The sequence below is a fragment of the Miscanthus floridulus genome, chromosome 18 (assembly GCF_019320115.1).
Source record: "Miscanthus floridulus cultivar M001 chromosome 18, ASM1932011v1, whole genome shotgun sequence".
Classification (NCBI taxonomy): domain Eukaryota; kingdom Viridiplantae; phylum Streptophyta; class Magnoliopsida; order Poales; family Poaceae; genus Miscanthus; species Miscanthus floridulus.
The window spans coordinates 101,976,225-101,994,821 of NC_089597.1; the positions used below are offsets into that span (position 1 = coordinate 101,976,225).

The 18,597-nt window shown below is 46.9% G+C and overlaps 2 protein-coding genes across 3 annotated transcripts; both read right to left on the reverse strand.

Moving 5' to 3' along the window:
- Nucleotides 1-5,680: 5,680 nt before the first annotated feature.
- On the reverse strand, nt 5,681-7,496 carry LOC136522671 (receptor-like protein 52). Of its 2 annotated transcripts, XM_066516483.1 has the most exons (2): nt 6,606-7,496; nt 5,681-6,521 (listed from the first exon to the last, which is right to left on the reverse strand). In XM_066516483.1, exons 1-2 carry the CDS (start codon nt 7,453-7,455, stop codon nt 5,953-5,955), a joined length of 1,419 nt encoding a protein of 472 aa, XP_066372580.1. In that variant the 5' UTR covers nt 7,456-7,496; the 3' UTR covers nt 5,681-5,952. The 2 variants fall into 2 exon arrangements, with proteins under 2 accessions (XP_066372580.1, XP_066372579.1); XM_066516482.1 differs by having other exon boundaries at nt 5,681-7,496.
- Nucleotides 7,497-12,047: 4,551 nt separating this feature from the next.
- Nucleotides 12,048-15,559, reverse strand: LOC136521833 (FT-interacting protein 1-like). The gene is made up of 2 exons (XM_066515595.1): nt 15,000-15,559; nt 12,048-14,893 (listed from the first exon to the last, which is right to left on the reverse strand). Exon 2 carries the CDS (start codon nt 14,844-14,846, stop codon nt 12,420-12,422), a length of 2,427 nt encoding a protein of 808 aa, XP_066371692.1. The 5' UTR covers nt 14,847-14,893; nt 15,000-15,559; the 3' UTR covers nt 12,048-12,419.
- Between the last annotated feature and the right edge of the window lie 3,038 nt (nt 15,560-18,597).

Genomic DNA, 18,597 nt, shown 5'->3' on the forward strand with positions numbered 1-18,597 from the left:
CATTTGATAAAGCGACAATAACGTTGTTCATAAAATCTACATATCTCTTATATTAGTTTCATGAAAGTAGAAGAGAGATATATAAGATTTGTGAACAATGTTACTACCACTATGTCAGATGAACAAATGACCAAAATAAACTTTGTAGATCTTGAGAAGTTATGAAATTTTGTAGTTGGCAACATTTTGATTTGAAATCATCTTGTCATGCAAAAACAACGTTTGAATTTGAAAATTTTAAAATTTGAATTTTTCAAAAGACCTCGGATGAAAAAACTTCCTAAATGAAAATTGTAGATCTCCAAAAGTTATGAAACTATGTAGTTGACAACTTTTTGATTTGAAATCATCTTATCATGCAAAACTACGTTTGAATCTCTCAAATTTGAAATTTGGATTTTTCAAACGACCTCGTATGGGAAAACTTCCTAAATGAAAATCATAGATCTCAAAAAGTTATGAAACTTTGTAGTTGACCACTTTTTGATTTGAATTCGTTTAGGGCCTCAAACAAGCAATTTACTCTCGATTTAGTATAATATATGAGGATAGATAACGGAATCTAGACACAAGTGACAGTGTAGTGCAGTGGTAGAGCAGCATACACGCGAGAGAGAGGTCGTGAGTTCGAATTCCGTCGGCCGCGTTAGCTGTGAATTTAGCGCAAAAAATGCACCGACTTCGATGAAGACGGGCGGGTGGCGGCCTCCCCTGAATTTTTTTTTTGAAAAATTTTACTATTATTTTTGGGTTATTTTCGCATTTTCATTTTGCCGAGTGTAAATCTTTGCCGAGTGCCCGACAAAAAGCACTCGGCAAAGAAGCCTTTGCCATGAAGGGATATGCCGACAGCTCTTTACTGAGTGCAAAGCCTTCTTTGCCGAGTGCAATTGCACTCGGCAAAGCACGCGTCTACTGTAGTGTACTCCACTACCTAAACTTTTTTCTCGCGACTCCTTCATACAAGCTTCTTCCCCGCGACTCCTCCTGACTCGGTCGTCTTCCCAAATAGCGTGGCCAGCCCCGGCGGCCTGCCCCTGGGGGCTCAGCCCTGCCCGACGAGCCAGCCCCGGCGGCCTGCCCTCGGCGTGGCCTGCACGCTGCCGGCAAACTGCTCCTCAAATAAGAACCTAAGAGAGAGGATGACACGTGGGTCCCACATGTCATTCTCTATGAAAATGGTTTTTTTGGGGGGGTATGTTTTAGGTAGTGGTGCTAGAGTAAACAACAAAACATTGGTAGTATTGAAATATGTGGCTACCCAAATCAAGAAGTAGGGGGTCTGATTTGGCTAGCACTGCTGGAGTTGCTCTAAGGGAGGTCAGTGGTGCCACTGCATGGAGGTGGAGAGAAGCACCACCACCAACTAACCGTAAAGGACAGCACTGTCCTCCACTTGATCTGGATGAATTGCAACCATAGTGCGTGCCCACATAGATTAGGCCGCCAAATATAGGGATGAAAGTGGTATGGATAATCCTCCGCCCCGTTTCGCTCCAAATCCAAATTTTAAGGATATGGAGAGCCCAAACAACAAGAATACAGGTTACCACAGCCCATGACACAAACATTATTATATTGTAGCTGACGAGCAAAGCTCGTCAACTAAATATACTAATTTAAGTATCTTTTTACATGACATGGAATGGTAATCCTAGTGATTGTCCATTTGCCAGATTGGCGGCTAATCAGCAAATGGCGAAGTTTTGCTCAAATATTTAAATTAAGAATATTTATTTCTTTACACACTTGTATTATACTCTTAAATCCAAACTGAGAACTTTAAATTTGTGAGCTCTTAAATCGAAGTGGTGGAATGATGGTGATTATTTTGTGTTGTATTGCTCCTTATGACTTTGGTTAATGAATTGTTTCTCATCGTAAGCACGTATTATCCGACTTAAAAAAGTCCGCTTCCGCTCTGACACCGGTACAAATCTATACCATTTCCGACATATAAAAAATCCGTATTCGCATTCGAATCCATATAATATTCGATCCGCTCCGAATCCGATATAAAAAAATAGATTAGGATATGTGAAAGACATTATTCGCTCCGATCCGATCGTTTTCACCCAAGCCAAATACCATACCAATTTGCGACCAGGCTATCAGACTCCAGAGCCGGAGCACAAAGAGGGGAAGGGAATGACTGATGCACACAAGATGTTGTTGCGTATGTCATCTAATAATATGATATTATATATTTCCACAAATGTGTGATTATCAAGTTCCCATATATATGTATTAATTGATTTGCATTGGCTAATATGTTTCCATGTAAATAAATGAACATATACGTCAGACAAAAGATTTACATCTCTCTTTATATACTGGACCGCGAGCCTAGTGTTTTTGTTCCTGTGTTTTTAACATACAGCTCTGATTAGGTAGACGTAGATTAATACTCAACATGGGTGACAGTGGCAGTAGTTGCGCTCCGGCGTGCAAGCTCTCCATGTTACTATTCATTATGCTCTTTGGATGCGTCACTTCGGCAGTAGTACAATGTAAGTTTGCGTATGCTCAATCACCTATCATGTCATTAAGTTTACACATACATGTAGCGTCGGACTGATGAATGCAAATTTATATAGGTCGCCCTCAACGACTCGATGAGCCCGTAACTACAGGAAGGATCAGCAGCGATCCAAATCCAAATAGTCCAGCAAAGACGACAGGCACTAATCCTATTGTGGCCGGCCCCTCATTTGGTGAGAGCAAATTAAACCTCACATTTTGCACCGCACCATGGATTTGCGTGGAGCCTCACCCCCTGCTATTGTTGCGCGATGCCTAAAAAATGTTATATTTCGATGGAGGAGTGTAGGGCGAACTGTCTCAACTGCGACCCTAAATGCCCAGCAAAAACAAGTTGAGAAGGTTAACCATGCATTACTTCTTGCAACACTTGTAATGTTCACTACATGAGTCTGTGAACTGATTCCGGCTTCTCGGCTTCTCGGCTTCTGCAATAATCCTTTTTGCTACTGTACATGGCAAGAAATAATTATTTGTCTGGAAAAATGAGAATATCATATTTTATTGATGAGGTATGATAGATTTTGTTTATCAAAGTTTTGTGTAATAGATGTACCAATTGTTTAATCGTGTGATGTATTTGATTTGAGACCTGAGCCACGAGAAATGGTTGAGCCTGGCCCAGAAAATTTGACGGCACAAGCTGGAGGACGTGTCGTGGGTCTCTTCGATCTGAGCTACGAGCCACGGGATAAATTCATAGATATCTCCAACCATTTCTGGGCTATAGCTAGGCTCTTGATGCGCGGTCTTGATCGACTTCGGTTCCCATCCTGGGTCCCTATGCCTTTGTTCTTCTGAATTATGGTTGTCCATGGTCGACTTTATTACCTTTATTTCTTCTAAATTACTGTACTATGGTGGTCGATGGTCAGACTTTTTTTTTACATTTTTTTCTCCCTCAGCTTCCACGCCTGATGACTAGGAGGTGATCTAATCCATAGCATTTGTGTGGAATCATGCTCAAAGTGCTTCTAAAAGTTTCAAAACTGAAATTTACTTTTTTTTCAAATGTTGTTGGTGGAACTGATTGTAATAAGTTTCAGGAACGTGTGTGTACTTTCGGAAGAAAATCTCATCTAGTTACATGGATATATAGCATGTGTTTCCTACCTTTCCATTAGGAATAGTCAGTGCACACCATATAAATATAATACATAATGCATGCTGCATCTAGATTAAAATTAAATCCAAGACAGACTTGTGATGTAAGGATTGACTCTAGTGGTCAGTAGTTTTTTAGCATTAAATGGCAGGTGCTCTGCCTTTGAATTAAAGTAGAGATGGAAAAAAGTACAGCTTTACACTTTGGCTAAGAATTCATATGAAAAATGGGGGAAAATAGCGAAAACTAGTGGCTGTGTTAGCTGCAGGTGATTGCAGGCATGGCAAATCCTGTGTGTACATGCTAGTTATTCACACATGATACTCCTATTTCCCATGCGCCCTTTCAAAGAGAGGTCATATGTCTTGCTGGATTAAACTTGTTATCTGTGCGGGCGGTTGCTCTTTGTTGTTGAATACTCTTGTACAATGCTCCTTCTACAGGTTCCAGATCCTGTACATGGCAACTTCAGCATGCTTTTTGTCTGTCCCCAAACTGCCCAACCCAAACATAGCAGGTTGTAGTAGGTTCAAAACGCAGGATTATCAATTTCCTGTGAGACGGCATGCAGTGATGTTAGGAAGATAGGTGGCAAAGGTGATTGAATGATCGATCAGATTTACCAACTCTTTGGTGGTAACTGCCGGCATGTATTATTGATCATAAATTGTTATCCCTGTTGCATTGCTGAAATCTTGGAAGTGCTAAGTTTCTCTTTCGAGTAGTTGGAACAGTCACGGGCCTATGTTGGGCTAGAACGGGCCAACTATGACCACGAGAGAATGGATCTCACCGGCCGATAAATGTTCAGAGCTGGCCCTGTTTACCCGTCATTTGGCACAATTTCCCACTGCTTCAGGCTCGGAATCAACAACACCACTGAGTGTGGGGCTTCAAGCTCGGAATCAACCAGGCTGAGGACCCGAGACCAGACAGCAGCGCCAAACAATTAAACATTTGATTCTTCAAAAAAAATGATGGAAAGATAAGAAAGTGATCATTTTTATTTACAAATTTGCATCCTATAGACTACCTTGGCAATGATTCGCATGGTAACATACAACTAGCATGGTGCTACAGTTCGCATTCACCAATTGTCGCTACCATTGTCCTACCAGCGCATTTGGAGTGGGAACATCTGTAGGAGCTTCAGATAAATTTATGCAGTCAAATTATATTACCCCCAGCTGTATTTGTACTCTTTCTTGCACTTTACTGCTTTTTCCAGTAGGGGCTTGCCCGTCCTGTTTCCCTCAAATAAAAACTTATATTACCCCATGAAAATTTCCTGGCACATTCTTGACCTTCAGGGCATATGCTCTCATCCTTCATTATTCTTGAGACAAGCATAGTAATACTGGAACGCTGTCTGTGTCTCAAGCTAGCTAGGTCCTAAAGAATAGTAACAGGCAGCAGCTCGTCACGCTCAAAATGTTTAAATAAACCAAAAACAGTCTTTTGAACTATGCATGCGCTCCTTTTTTTTTTCTGATAACATGTATGAGCTCCTTTAACGTACTCCCTCATTAAAAAAAACAATTCTAGATTTAAATCAATTTAGATTTTTTAAAGTTAACTAAGTTTATATAGAAAATAGTACCAACATTTATGTTTTCAGATATACTAGATATATACCCGTACGTTGCACCGGAACCATGATTTTTTGGACGGAACCTTAGTAATCGGACGTAGATGCATCAGCTCTGAATACTTCATATCGGACACGGGCACATGGATCCCGTCTTCGTATCGGAATAGGGTAGGACGTGGACACGTGATCTCCAAGTTAAGGATGATTCATACCGAACTCGGACGCGTGAGAAGAGATCGAGATTTGGTATCATCGGTAGATGATGACATTACTGTCTTTTTATGTGTAGAAAGATAGAAGAAGAGATTTGTATATGAACATATATGTCATGATTAATCTAACGATACTAATTCTATATCACAAATGCTCATTTTTTTATATAGATTTAATTAAATTTGAAGTTATTTGATTTTTTTTAAACAATGTTAATCGTACTCTTTTTAGGACCGATGGAGTATATACCTTAGACAAAGAGAAAACTTCTCTCTGAAGATGTCACAACATGAGAAGCAGATACCACTGAACTTATTATCATGCAAATCGAGGCGGATTCAACATATTAACCGTGTATCTTTTTTGCTTGTTTCCGCTTTGTAACTCTCCCTTGATGTCCACGTAACACGTCACAAACTGGTCCGCTCTAATGTTCGATTTAGTAAACAAACCGAAGCGTCCTTCAGGAGGTGTGAGAAGGCTTGCCTAATCATCGATGTTTTCACGGGATGAATCCAGAGAACATGTTGTTCCTTATCTCAATCCGTATGATGGTGATGGATATCTCGGCTGGCAGAGTGCCAGTGAATCTGTTGTCCTGGATCATCACACGCCGCAGCTTCGGGAGCGACCATATTTTCGCTGGGAAGTCACCTGAGAAAAGGTTGCCATGGAGCATCAGGTCTTCCAGCATCATGCAGTCAGCTAGGTTCGCAGGGAGCTCGCCTGAGAAACGGTTGTCATAGAGCGTCAGGTTGTTCAGCAGTATGCAGTCAGCTAGGTTCGCAGGGAGCTCGCCTGAGAAGCTGTTGTTAAAAGCGACGATGTCATAGAGCTTCCCATTAGCACAGAGTGTCTTTGGCAGTGGGCCGGAGAGGTTGTTATTGGCCACCCAGAGGTTGCCCAGCGGCGAGTGCTTACCAAGCTCTGGTGGGAGCTCGCCGGAGAGCTGGTTGTTGAATATTCGGATGTCTGTGAGCTGCGGGAGCAGTCCGATGCTCGCCGGAATCGTCCCGGTGAACTGGTTCATGTAGAGAAACAGCAACTCCAGGTTGTTGAGACTGCCGAAGGCTACAGGTATCTCCCCGGTCAGCTGATTCATTGACACATCAAGATCAATCAAATTCACCACTGTGACGTTACGTGTGAGCTCACCGGAGAGGGCGTTGTAGTACAGGTAGATGCACTGGAGTTTCCGGTGCTGCCACACCCACGCCGGGATTGGACCGGTGAGGTTGTTTGACTCCATGGCGAGCACCGTGAGCTCCGTGAGGCCGGCGAACGCCTCCGGAATCTCCCCGGTGAGGTTCATTCCCCCAATCCAGAGATAGGTGAGCTTAGTCAACTTGGCAAACTCCAGCGGCACAGGCGCTGGCGAAAATGCATTGTAGGCCAGCGTGAGACACTCAAGCCCGACCAGCCTGCTTATCTCAGCCGCCGGGTACGAGCCGGTGAAATTGTTGGTGTCGAGAAGAAGGGACTTGAGCGTCGGGAGCCGTGCCACAGCTGCCGGCACCTCGCCGGTGAAGCTGTTGCTGGAGAGGTTGAGGTGCTCCATCACCGGAGACAAGGCGTCGATATCGGCCGGTAGCCTTCCGGTGAAGTCGTTGTTGGAGATGTCGAGGAAGCGCAGCTTCTTGCAGGCGTAGAGTGAGGCGGTGGGGAAGGCGCCGGTGAGGTTGTTGTAGGAGAGGTCAAGGCGGTTGAGGTTCTTGAGCTCGCACACGGACGCCGGGACCAAGCCGGAGAGGCTGAGGTTCTGTAAAGTAAGCTCTGTGACAGCTCCGCCGGAGGCTGCGCACTTGATGCCTTTCCAGTCGCAGTGGTTGGCGACAATGGCTGGGTTCCACGAAGCGAGCTGCGGAGGATTGCCCCATTCGTCCTTGACAGCGAGCAGCATTTCGCGGTCGCCGGCGGCGGCAGGTTCGGAGCCGCACTTGCAACTGAGGGCGAGGAACAAGACGATGACGAGGAGGGTGAGGTAGCAGGTGTTCGATCGCGCCATTATTTTTGGGCTGCTAGCTTCGGCTGCTGGGGACCGGTGAGTGGATGAGTGGAGCGCGAAAGAGGGTGCGTGACTGATATATCATCGCGTTCGCGTCATCTATATCCTGTGATCGGGTCTACGAGTCAACAAGTCAAAGCGCATACGCTGATTAGCCGTGTATCTTGTTCACACATCTGCACTAAAAGCGCTCGCCATTGGAAGCCACTTCGTCCTTTCGGTGACACTTTTTGCCAACCTTCAAGATGTACACCATCAATCCATCATATATAACTCATTAGGTTGTAAAAGTTTAACCTAAAAAATCGTATCTTCGTCTCTGGTGTTTAGGCACTGAAAAATAATAATCCATCATCATAAATCATAATCGGTGGCTTGAAATATCGAAGGGGGTATAAAGAATTCTCTATTTCGGTAGTTACAGTACAACTCGTCAAGTGCCGTGCCTAAAACCCTAATAAAATATAGTATGTCTAGCTGGAATTAGCTCACTTAATAAATTTTAAATCTCTAATTTAGTAGTAGTACTAACTTTTTTAGCTAGCTTCCTGAGCCGTGAGCTCGTGACCCTGACCCGGCCGTGAGCGCAAGCGTGTAGCGCGAATAGGTTGCATGAATGTGTGATTACTGATACTACTCCGTCCCATAAAAATAGTAGCTATGAACCCGTGCTGGTCAAACGTTTCTAAGATTAACTAGGTTTGTAGAAAAAAAAATGTAAACGCAAATAGTATGTGTGACCAGGTCGGGTCCACGAATCAAAGGATCTAGGCGTACTGATTTCCTGTAAATCCTGTTCACTCAATACCTACACTTTATACCGTCCTTAAGATGTATCATAATTAAATTTATTTGGATATGAAAAAATCGTAAGACCAGTCTCAATGGAGGTTTCAAAAGAGTTTTATTCTCATTTAATACAGTGACACATCAGCAAATCTACTTACTTGTCGGCTTATTTACGAAGAGAGAGATAAAGAGAGTTTTATCTGGATGAAGCTCACTGCCACAGTTGATGTGGCAGTCTTGGTAACTGTGTCATGAAACTCTCCACTAAGACTGATCTAGTTCAATTCTGATGTTTAGGCACTGGAAATATTTGAATTGTAGGGACCATAATCGGTCACTCTTGAAATATTGAATTGACGTTAGGGACCATGATGAAAGTCTCTTTCGGCGGTTATTACATTGCTCCCTATTACAAATGGAGCATAATATGTCAAGTAAAAGGAATTAATAGTGCTTGCATTTTTTTAGTTAATTATTTTCTCGGTAGCAAATCTGTCTGTTCATAACTACTGTATCAAAAATTTTACACCAGTGCCATCTCAACATCACTCAAAACCACCTCGAAGGTTAAAATTGAACGTTTTGATAATTGAGGTTGTAAAATTAGACAAAGGCAAGAGTTGAGAGACAAAAATGAACTTACTTTTTTAGATATTTATGAAAAATTTACATATTAAATTTACTAATTGATAAATATTTATATGTATGAAAATATTTTTCTACACTTTATTGGATTTTTATCAAAAAAGATGTTTTAAATTATCATAATTTAACTTTGGTACCATACTTTTCTAAAAATATGATCAATCTTATCGAGATCTACAACTTCGATTAGGGTTATTTCTCCACCCGAGTTCGTTCGGATAAGTTAAAAATTTTGAATTTTAAAATATGAGACACCAAATAGAATTTTTAGGACCTAAACGATTTCAAATGAAATAGTGGTCAACCACAAAGTTGTAAATCTCACGGAGATCTACAAGTTTAGTTTTGGCCATTTCTCTATTTGAGTTCGTTTGAATAATTTAAAAATTTAAAATTTTAAAATATGAGAACTTAAAAAAAATTGAGACAGTAAATGATTCCAGAGAAAAAGTTATCTCCTACAAAGTTGTATATCTCATCGGATATACAAGTTTGACTTTGGTAATTTCTTCATCCGAGTACGAATTCAAAAAATTTGAATTTTAAAATATAAGAAATTCAATCAGAATTTTAGTACCATAAATGATTTCAACTGAAATAATCGTCAATTACAAATTTGTATATCTCACCAAGATCTAAAAGTTTGGTTTTGGTTATTTCTCCATTCGAGTTCGTTTGAACAATTCAAAAAAACTGAATTTCAAGTATGAGAACTTCAAACATAATTTAGGGACCATAAATAATTTCAAATAAAAAAGTTATTAACTACAAAGTTGTATACTCATCAAGATCTACAACTTTGGTTATGGTTATTTCTCCATCCAAGTTCGTTCGAACAATTCGAAACATTTGAATTTCAAAATGCGTGAACCTCAAACATATAGATTATTTTTTTTAAATGGATTCGAACAAAGAATTCAATATATAAAAATCGAAATAAGTATAGATAAATATTTCAATACATATAACAATAAGTAAAGTTAATATATATTTTTTTCATAAATATCTAAAAAAACAAGTACTTGATTAAGTCTATTTTTGTCCTCAACTTTTGTCTTTGTCGAACTTTAGCACCTTAACCATCAAAATCATTTAAATTTGACCTCAAGGTAGTTTTGAGATGGCTCTAGGGTCAAAATTAAACGTTTTTTATAGGTGAGGTGCTAAAGTTACTCTGTTTTGTAGTTGAGGGTTAAAATTAGACAAAGACAAGAGTACATAATAAAAAATAGACTTAATCTCCCCGAAAATTTTGTAGGAAATTCTTAAGGTTCAAAAAATGCGTTCCTCCATTCATATTTCATCCTTATTCTCGAGATATAGTTACACTGGAACTTTATCGAATCTCAAGACACTCGAAATTAGCAGCTTACACACTCAAAGATAAAAAGCGAAAAACAAATCAGACATTCTGAATCAAAGGCTCGCTCTGCCTATGCTTCTTTGTCGGACAGGCCACGGTAAATCGTCCGGCTGGGACATCTTCTCCTTCTTCTGTGTCAGCATCACTGGCGACTTCTGTAACAGTATGTCCCCTTTTTCGGAAATGTCGTGGTGTGGACGTTCTGTCCGGACGCCGTCTTCCCAACAAAATAGTCGTCTCCCGACTCCGCCTCGCGCCGTCGCGGCTTCACTGCATTGTGAGGCCGTCCGGTGAGCTCCACGCCGCTCACCCTCTGCGCCACCGCTGATGCACCCACCCGCTCTCTGCGCCACCGGTGAGCTCCACGACGTTGGTGAGCACACAGGTGACATTCACGCGCTGGCCACCCGCTCTTTGATCCACCACCGCCCGTGCTGCCCCCACGCCTTCCCTCTGTGCACCGCGCGCCCAGCTCCCTGTTGCTGGTGAGCTTCGCGTCGCCAGCAAGCACACCGATGACCTCCACACGCCGACGAGCCTCCATTCGCTGAAGCAGCAAGAAGATGTTGCGCTGAAAGCGTATGAGGCAAACATATGTTTCAAGTGTTTTAGGTGTTTCAGATGTATGTTTCAAGTGTTTTATATTGATATTATGAAAGTAGATCGGGATGTTGCAAAATTAGATCGGAATATGTTGAATAAATATCGTCGGCAGTCCACCGAGGGGTATACCCACGATGGTAGATTGATCGGAGAGGTGCGCGTGAAAAAGAGCAAGATGGTGACAGAGACACAAGATTAGACAGGTTCAGACCATCAGCTCGATGTAATACCCTAGTCCTGTGTTCTGTCGGTTTGTATTAGCTATCGTATGAGATTGAATATGTTTTGAGGGGGTCCCCTATCTGCCTTATATAGCACAGGGGTAGGGTTACATGCCGATCAGGTCTAAGTTTAATTGGGTAAGATACAATCTTAACAAGGAATCTAATATTCGGCATATCCTAATGGGTCTTGCGTCATCTTTAGGATATCGTCGTGATGCCTTGCGGTACGCGCTGAGCAGTGCCATGCACCGTAAGCCTTCATCTGGTGGGCTGGATCGTCCCTTGCGGTGCAGTTCATGTCTTGCGCCGTGGGTACTTGGGGTTGGACCCCAATAGAATATTGCACATGTTGCAATGGCAATACATATATGTTTCAAGTGTATGTTTCAAATGTTTCATCTGTATCAAACGTATGTTGCAAGTGTTTTATTTGGATGTTATAAAAGTAGATCTGGATGTTGTATGTACATCCATGTTGAAAGCGTATGTTTCAAGTGTTTTAGGTGTTTCATAGTATGCTGCAAGTGTTTTCATCTCGATGTTGCATATGTTTGCAATGTCTATACACGTATTTTCAAATTTTTCTGGCGTTTTGCAGGTGTTTTTAGATGTATGTTGCAGGTGTTTCAGCTGTTTCGGACGTATGTTGCAAGTGTTTCATCTGAGTGTTATAAAAATAGATCTGGTGTTGCACATATTGTAATGGGACCCATTTGTCACAGCAATCTGCTGCAGCTGTTGGGTGACGTTTGGGCGGCGCAAGCCCGCTGCTGGGGTGCTACCAAGCGAGCGCAGACGGGCGCGTGAGAAATCGAGCGCAGGCTTGGAGGCCCACGTGGTGGGGCGTGAAAAAAACAGGAGGTGCAGGCTCCATTTCTCTTGTGCGCACGGCACTGTCTTACGTTAGCGCTCCGTATCGGATGTACGGGCGCTAAGGGTGGCGGGGGGATTCTTGTAAGGTTCAAAAGACGCGGTCATCCATTCATCCTTATTCTTGAGATATAAATAGTTACACTGGAGCTTTATCAAATCTTAAGACACCCAAAATTAGCAACATACACGCTCAAAAAGATTAAAGCCCCATTTGGCACGGCTCATCCAAAACGGCTTCACCGGTGAAGCCAAAGCCGGTGAAGCCAGAAAAACTGGTTTTTCCCGGCTTCTAGTTCATTTTAACCCTGGCTTACAAAACGGCTTCACGCTACAGTGTCTCGATTTACGCAAAATAGATGAAGCCGAAGCCGGTATAAGCCGTGCCAAAGAGGCCCTAAATAAAGTGGAAAACGAACCAAACATTGTCGACTGAAGAAGAGACCAAAGCATTCTCGGGTCATGGTGCTTCAAAGCATGGTGTCGGCGCGCGACGGCAGGCGGCGGAAGAAGTTGCTGGGCACGGAAGGCAGCCTGCTCCGGAACCTCGGGTGGCGCAGCACGTAGAGCCCCGCGACGAGCGCGACGATGCGGAAGGGCGTGACGTAGAGCACCACCGCTGCGAGGAGGCAGAATATGACGAAGAGGCACGTCGCCCTCGGGTCGCGCCAGCTGAGCAGCGACTGCAGGCGCTCCCCCTGCGTGGCCATGTCGCCGACCACCGTCTGTATCCTCCCGGCCACGCTCCGCAGGCGGTCGTAGCGCATGTACACCACGTCCTGCGGCCGCGACGTCGGGAACGTGTCGAACTCCTCGTCCAGCTCGTCCGGGCGCACCGCCTCGGCCCACGACATCTTGGTGTCCATGTGCGGCGGGTGGCGCGGCCGGCGGCGGTAGTTCCACAGCCCGATGAGGAACATGTAGAGGAAGACGGTGGGGAGGATCAGCTCCGGGTACCACACCAGGATGAGCAGCAGCACGTGCACCAGCGCCGTCGTGGCCACGTTCTTCCAGTGGCACACGTCGCTGAACCAGCGCGCGGCGGCGGCGAAGCCCGAGAAGAGCGACACGGCGCGGAAGAAGTTGGCCTTGCTCCGCCGCATGCTCCACATGTGGGACTCCACGTCCAGCATGTACTCTACCACCTCCCGGTGCAGCGGCGGCTCCGCGCGCCCCAGCCGCGCCGCCACGATGCCCATGGCCTGGTACCGGAGCGCGTCCAGCTGCATCACCGTGAACGGGTGCAGGTAGTGCATCCTGGGGAGCAGCGGCTGCGTGTAGAGGTGCACCATGTTGATGAGCGAGAGGCAGGTGAAGCGCACGGCGAGCCGGAGCTCGCCCATCTTCTTCACCCCGGACCGCTGCAGCGCGATAAGCGGGTACGCGTGCGTGTACACGCGGTCGGTCTCCAGCGTCGACAGCCGGATGCGGATCTTGCCGATGCGGGCGTCCCTCGCCGGCTGGCCGCCGCCGTTGTTCACGCCGAGGTGGCAGTTGTCGAAGACGCCGATGGTGATGACGGTGCAGGGGTCGAACACCTCCCACGTGTACTGCTCGTTCCACGTGGGGCCGAAGGTGCCGATCATGGTGCGCGTGCGCACCCACTTCTGGCCGTACTTGGCGACGCAGTACGCGTCGGTGGTGCCGCGGCCGTCGCTGGTCTTCATGGGCTGCAGCCCGGCGGCGCCGAGGATGCCGACCTCGAGCACGCCGACGGGCGGCTTCCACAGCTGCCGCGCCGTGGGGCGGGTGTCGCTGATGTACATGGTGGACTCGTCCATGACGTGGTAGGCGCCCTCGAGGCAGGCTCGCACGTGGACGCGGCTGGCGAACCGGAGCTCCCGCCGCGTCTCGCCCTCGATGGCCGCCCCGACGCCGAACTTCTCGAGGTCGAACCAGCGGGACTGCACGAAGGGTCGGTGGTCCAGCCGCTTCTCGAAGAGCGTTAGCGGCAGCACGACGCGTCCCAGCAGGTCGTCCTTGCGCGGGGACACCCGGTCCTCCACCGTCAGCACCAGCTGCTCCTCGAACGGCTCGGCGACGACGAAGAGCAGGTCCTCGTTCCACCGCGGGTTCAGCGTGGGCGCCGGCGACACCGACGTCTTGAGGATCTGGTTCCCCACCTGCGCCTTGACGAACACCTCCGGCGCGCGGCCGCGCTCCTGCGGCTGCACGTCCTGCGCCTCGATCACGTTGACGCGGAGGTACCAGAGCTTGGGCGACACGTAGGCCTTGGAGCGCACGCTGGCGACGCCCTCGCCGCGCACCGCCGCGGCGTCCGAGTGCCACGCCTCCGGGAACGCCTCGTCGGCCTGCGTCCCGATCCAGACGGCCAGCATGAGCTCCCCGCGCACCTTGCCCCCCTCGCCGCGCCGGTCCTCGAGGCGGTACCACTGCGGGGCCAGCGGGCTGTCGGGCGGCACCCGCGTGGGCACCTCGGCGAGGTCGAAGGTGACCTTGCCGACGTAGTCGTCGCGGCCCAGCATCTCGCGGTCCTTGAGGAAGGCCTCGAGGACGTTGGACTGGACGCGGGACTTGGAGAAGGCGAACACCTGGTCCCACTCCGTGTTGGCGCGGCGGTCGAAGTGCCGCGTCTTGCCCTTGTAGTTGCCGAGGCGGACCTCGACGTAGGGGTCCATGGGCGCGCCGGTGATGGGGTTCGGGGGCAGGTCCTTGGTCTTGACGACGCGCACGTACAGGAAGAACATCTGCTCCACGAGGTCGTACGTGCTCGACGGCTTGTCCACGCCCAGCCAGCCGGCGAGCCCGCCGCCGCCGCCGCCCGCTGGGCGCGCCGGGCCCGCCGCGCCCTTGGGCCATTGCTCGCCCAGCAGCGGGTTGGTGTCCTTGAGCTGGAAGTCCTCGTGGTGCGGGTCACCGCCGTGCCCTTGGGCCATTACGAGCCCCGGACTTGCACTGACGTACGTGCGTGCCTGCTCCGAACCTATCTCCATTGCCGCCCGGGCAAAAAGCACAAATGAAATCGATCAGAAAAACTCCATAAACAAACTCTATAAATTTCATTACTGATCAGTTTTTTCCGCACTTACTGTCCAAGTGTGAAAACTTAAGAAGCTGGTTTGTAGCACTATGGCTCGGTAACAATGGCGCGCGAGGCACTTATATCTAGAATCCTGGAACAGATGCAACAAGCTGCTTCATCTGCAAACGGCATGTGCTAAGTTGTCATGCAGAAGCGGAAGAGCAGAGGCTTTGATGTCATGCAGGGGGCTAGCAGCAGCAGCCAGCCGAGCAACTTTTTGGGCAGGCAAGCGTCTGGCCAATGGCCGTGGCGGCCCTGGTGCGCTTGCAGGGGGATCGTGGCAAGCCTCGCCGGGAAGCAAAGCATCCGCCGCGGCCGCGTCGGTGGTGAACCCGGCGACAAGGAAGGTATACAAGCGGCGTCGAGAGAAATCCAATGGTCTACCAAGCTTAGCTAGCTAACCTAAACCCTGCAGCGCCTGCGGCTTCTTGAGAGAGCGTGGGGTATGGTATGAAGCTGCAGCTGAAGTGCTGAACGGAGTTCTTTCAGAGGAAGCTGTCCGATGACAACCTTTCTTGGGTGCTTTCTTTCAGGCTGAGCAGAGCAGAATAGCCATCCCAGTGAAAGGAGAGGGGTGATCTAAAGCACGATGGGTCATGTGTGGAAAGGCGATTGATTGAACGACGGTGTCAGTGGTAAATCAAAAAGCTGGCGATCGATCGGTTGGGGGAATCGATTCTTTGGATCGCCGAGTGGGCTTTGTTTATGCGCCCTTGAATTGGCGTGCTCTCATCCTCTGATTAGGGGCAAGGAACCTTGCACAGTTCACGGACCAGGACCCATCTGTGGTAGTGGTTCCCATGCATGCCAGGGTAATTTCCGGCTTGCCTGCTGCTACTCTGTAAACAGCAACATCAGCGAGGAAAAAACAAAGGTGTTCAAAATGTCATGTTTCTTTGCCCGTGCACACAAACACACACACACAAGATAGAAAAGAACACACACAGCCATTGAGCTTTTCTATAACACCTATTTTAGCCCAAAGAAACTCATCACATACGATGCCTATATTAGTAATTAATAACTAGTACTCCCTGCGTTTCAAATCATAAATCGTTTTAGTCTTCTAAGATATATATTCCCTCTATTCCAAATTCTAAGGTGCTCTGGTACTTACATAACTTTTACTCTGTATCTAGATATATTGGTCTAATGGATATCTAAGTATGTAATAAAAACTGCATATTAAAAAAACGGGTATAACTTAAAATTATAGTTTAAAATAGAGGAGCCTAAAAAGAATGAGAACGACATCCAATTTGGAATGGGATAAAGCAAGCAAAGTAGCTCTGCTATCTTTTACATGTTGTTTCGGATGCCGGTGGCTTCACAAATACATTGCCTTTGGCCATTATTTTATCTAATCATTTGTTACTGAAAGCTTGAAAATGTAGTGAGTTGAAATCATTTTTCACGACAAATTTTATTATATATGTTTGTCGCGTGACTAGGACATATATATCTTAATACTTTAATGTATACTCTCTAGAGCTTGACTATTCTCATCCCTATTTAAGAAAGGAAGAAATAACAAATTTAGAATGCGTGCATTTAAAAAAAACAATATCTTTGTTGTTGAGACTGAATAAGTGATATCTGCATGTATATAGGATCGGGTATACTAGCGTCCGGACGTCCGGACAGAAGCGTGCGTCCAGACGCTCGTGCCGCACTCGCCGCTCAGCTCAGCGCGTGCTCACCCGTGCGGCCCACTCGCCCCTGTACACTCGCGGACGTGCGGCCCGAATAGCCAGCGGAGCGCATGTCCCTCGACTGTCATTTGGGCTTGCCAGCGGCCAAAACGGATTGGCAGAAAACGGCAACGCTCTAGCACCCCTGCCTCTGTGATGGGTCCCACGTCGGGTGGCTGTCTCCCACGCGCTCCTTCTGGTTGCCCCCACTTCACGGATGCGCATCGGATCATGCATGCTCGCCCTACTGTTTGCCGCACCCTGCTTGCCCTGCTGTTGCTTGCCCGCGCCATGCCGCGCGCCTACGTCTGCTCACCCTACTGCGGCCCCCGGCGCTCGCCCACCCTTGTAACATGGAGGGCTTGATGCAATATACGTCTAAAACAGATGAAACATTTGGAATATATGCTTGCAACATATGTGTAACCACTGCAACATATGCAACATTCAGATAAAACACTTGTAAAATATGTCTAAAACGACTGCAACATTTGAAACACATATTTGCAACATTTGTCTAAAACAACTGAAACATTTGAAACACACAGTTACACCATTATTCTGAAACACTTGAAAAAAACACGCCTGAAAACACTTGAAAACCTTTGCAAACATACGCAACACCTAGATAAAACACATGCAACATATGTGTGAAACATATGCAACATCTAGATAAACACACTTACAACATACCTCCGAAAACACAGATGAAATATTGTTAACAGACCTTTACAACATACGTGTACAACCGTTGCAACACATGCAACATCTCGATCCACTTTTGCAACATCCATCTGAAACACTTGCAACATACCTCTGAAACATCTCAAACACTTAAAATATACACTTGCAACATGCGCTTTTAGCAAAACCTGGCAGCTAGGCGAGCGAAGCACTGCACAGCGGGATCCGGCTGTCGGTTGTGCGGTCACGGTGGAGAAGGAGAATGATACCGGGTGGGCGGCTGTGCGGCCCCCTCTGAGCGGCGGTGCTGCCCCCGGTGATAGGGGCGCATGGGGTGCCCGCGAAGAGTGGTGCTCGCGGTGGAGCCGACAACAGCAGGGTGTGACCTCGCGCGGCGAGGCAGCAGAGGCTGCGTGGTCCGGAGGGGGCACGTCGCGGCGGTGGAGATCGAGGAAGGCTGGCGGGAGGCGCGGCGGAGCGCGGTCGCAGAGCGCAGTCACGGTGATGCGTTTTTTTTAATGTGCAGCGACCGGAGGGCGGATAGGACCGGATAGGATAGATAGCCTTGTGGACGCCAGGTCTACCGACATTGGACGGACGCCTGATTCCTAGCATTACCGATGTAGGATTGATCTCACAACAGAGTTTTAGCTACAATTTGAAACCATCTTCTAGTTACGGCGAAGTACACCGTAACTAAAGTTGTGGGTTAACCATATCAGTGTTTTCCCCTTTCAATCTTCACCCGCGCAGGGTCACCTATTTCTTGACTAGAGGAAGTACTAAGGCATGGTTAAATGGATGGAGAATTTCTGAGCTACTTACACCGAAATAACAAAGAACCGCAGGGCTACAGTACAGCACACATGGCGTGCTTGTAGCATTGTATAAGGCTATAACTATAAGCTTAGCAAGGAAGCAGACGGAAGTTACCTTTATTCTCTGCTGAGGAGGCAGCTCAAGTGTGTCAAAAAGCAAGCCGAGAATATATTCCCACATCATCTCGCCACCACTTAGCTCGAATGTGTTCACTCCAGACTTCTGACCTGCTATGTTCCAGGTTCTCGATGGCATCTAATAATCAAGGGGCCAAGTAATATAATGCCTTGATTAAGCAGATGATCTCATGGTTGCATCATTGTTATGCGATGAACTCACAAGTATTCACCACCAAAGCATGAGTAAGGCCCAGCTTTTGTTGAGGCCCAAATGGGCCCGCTAGCGTCGTAG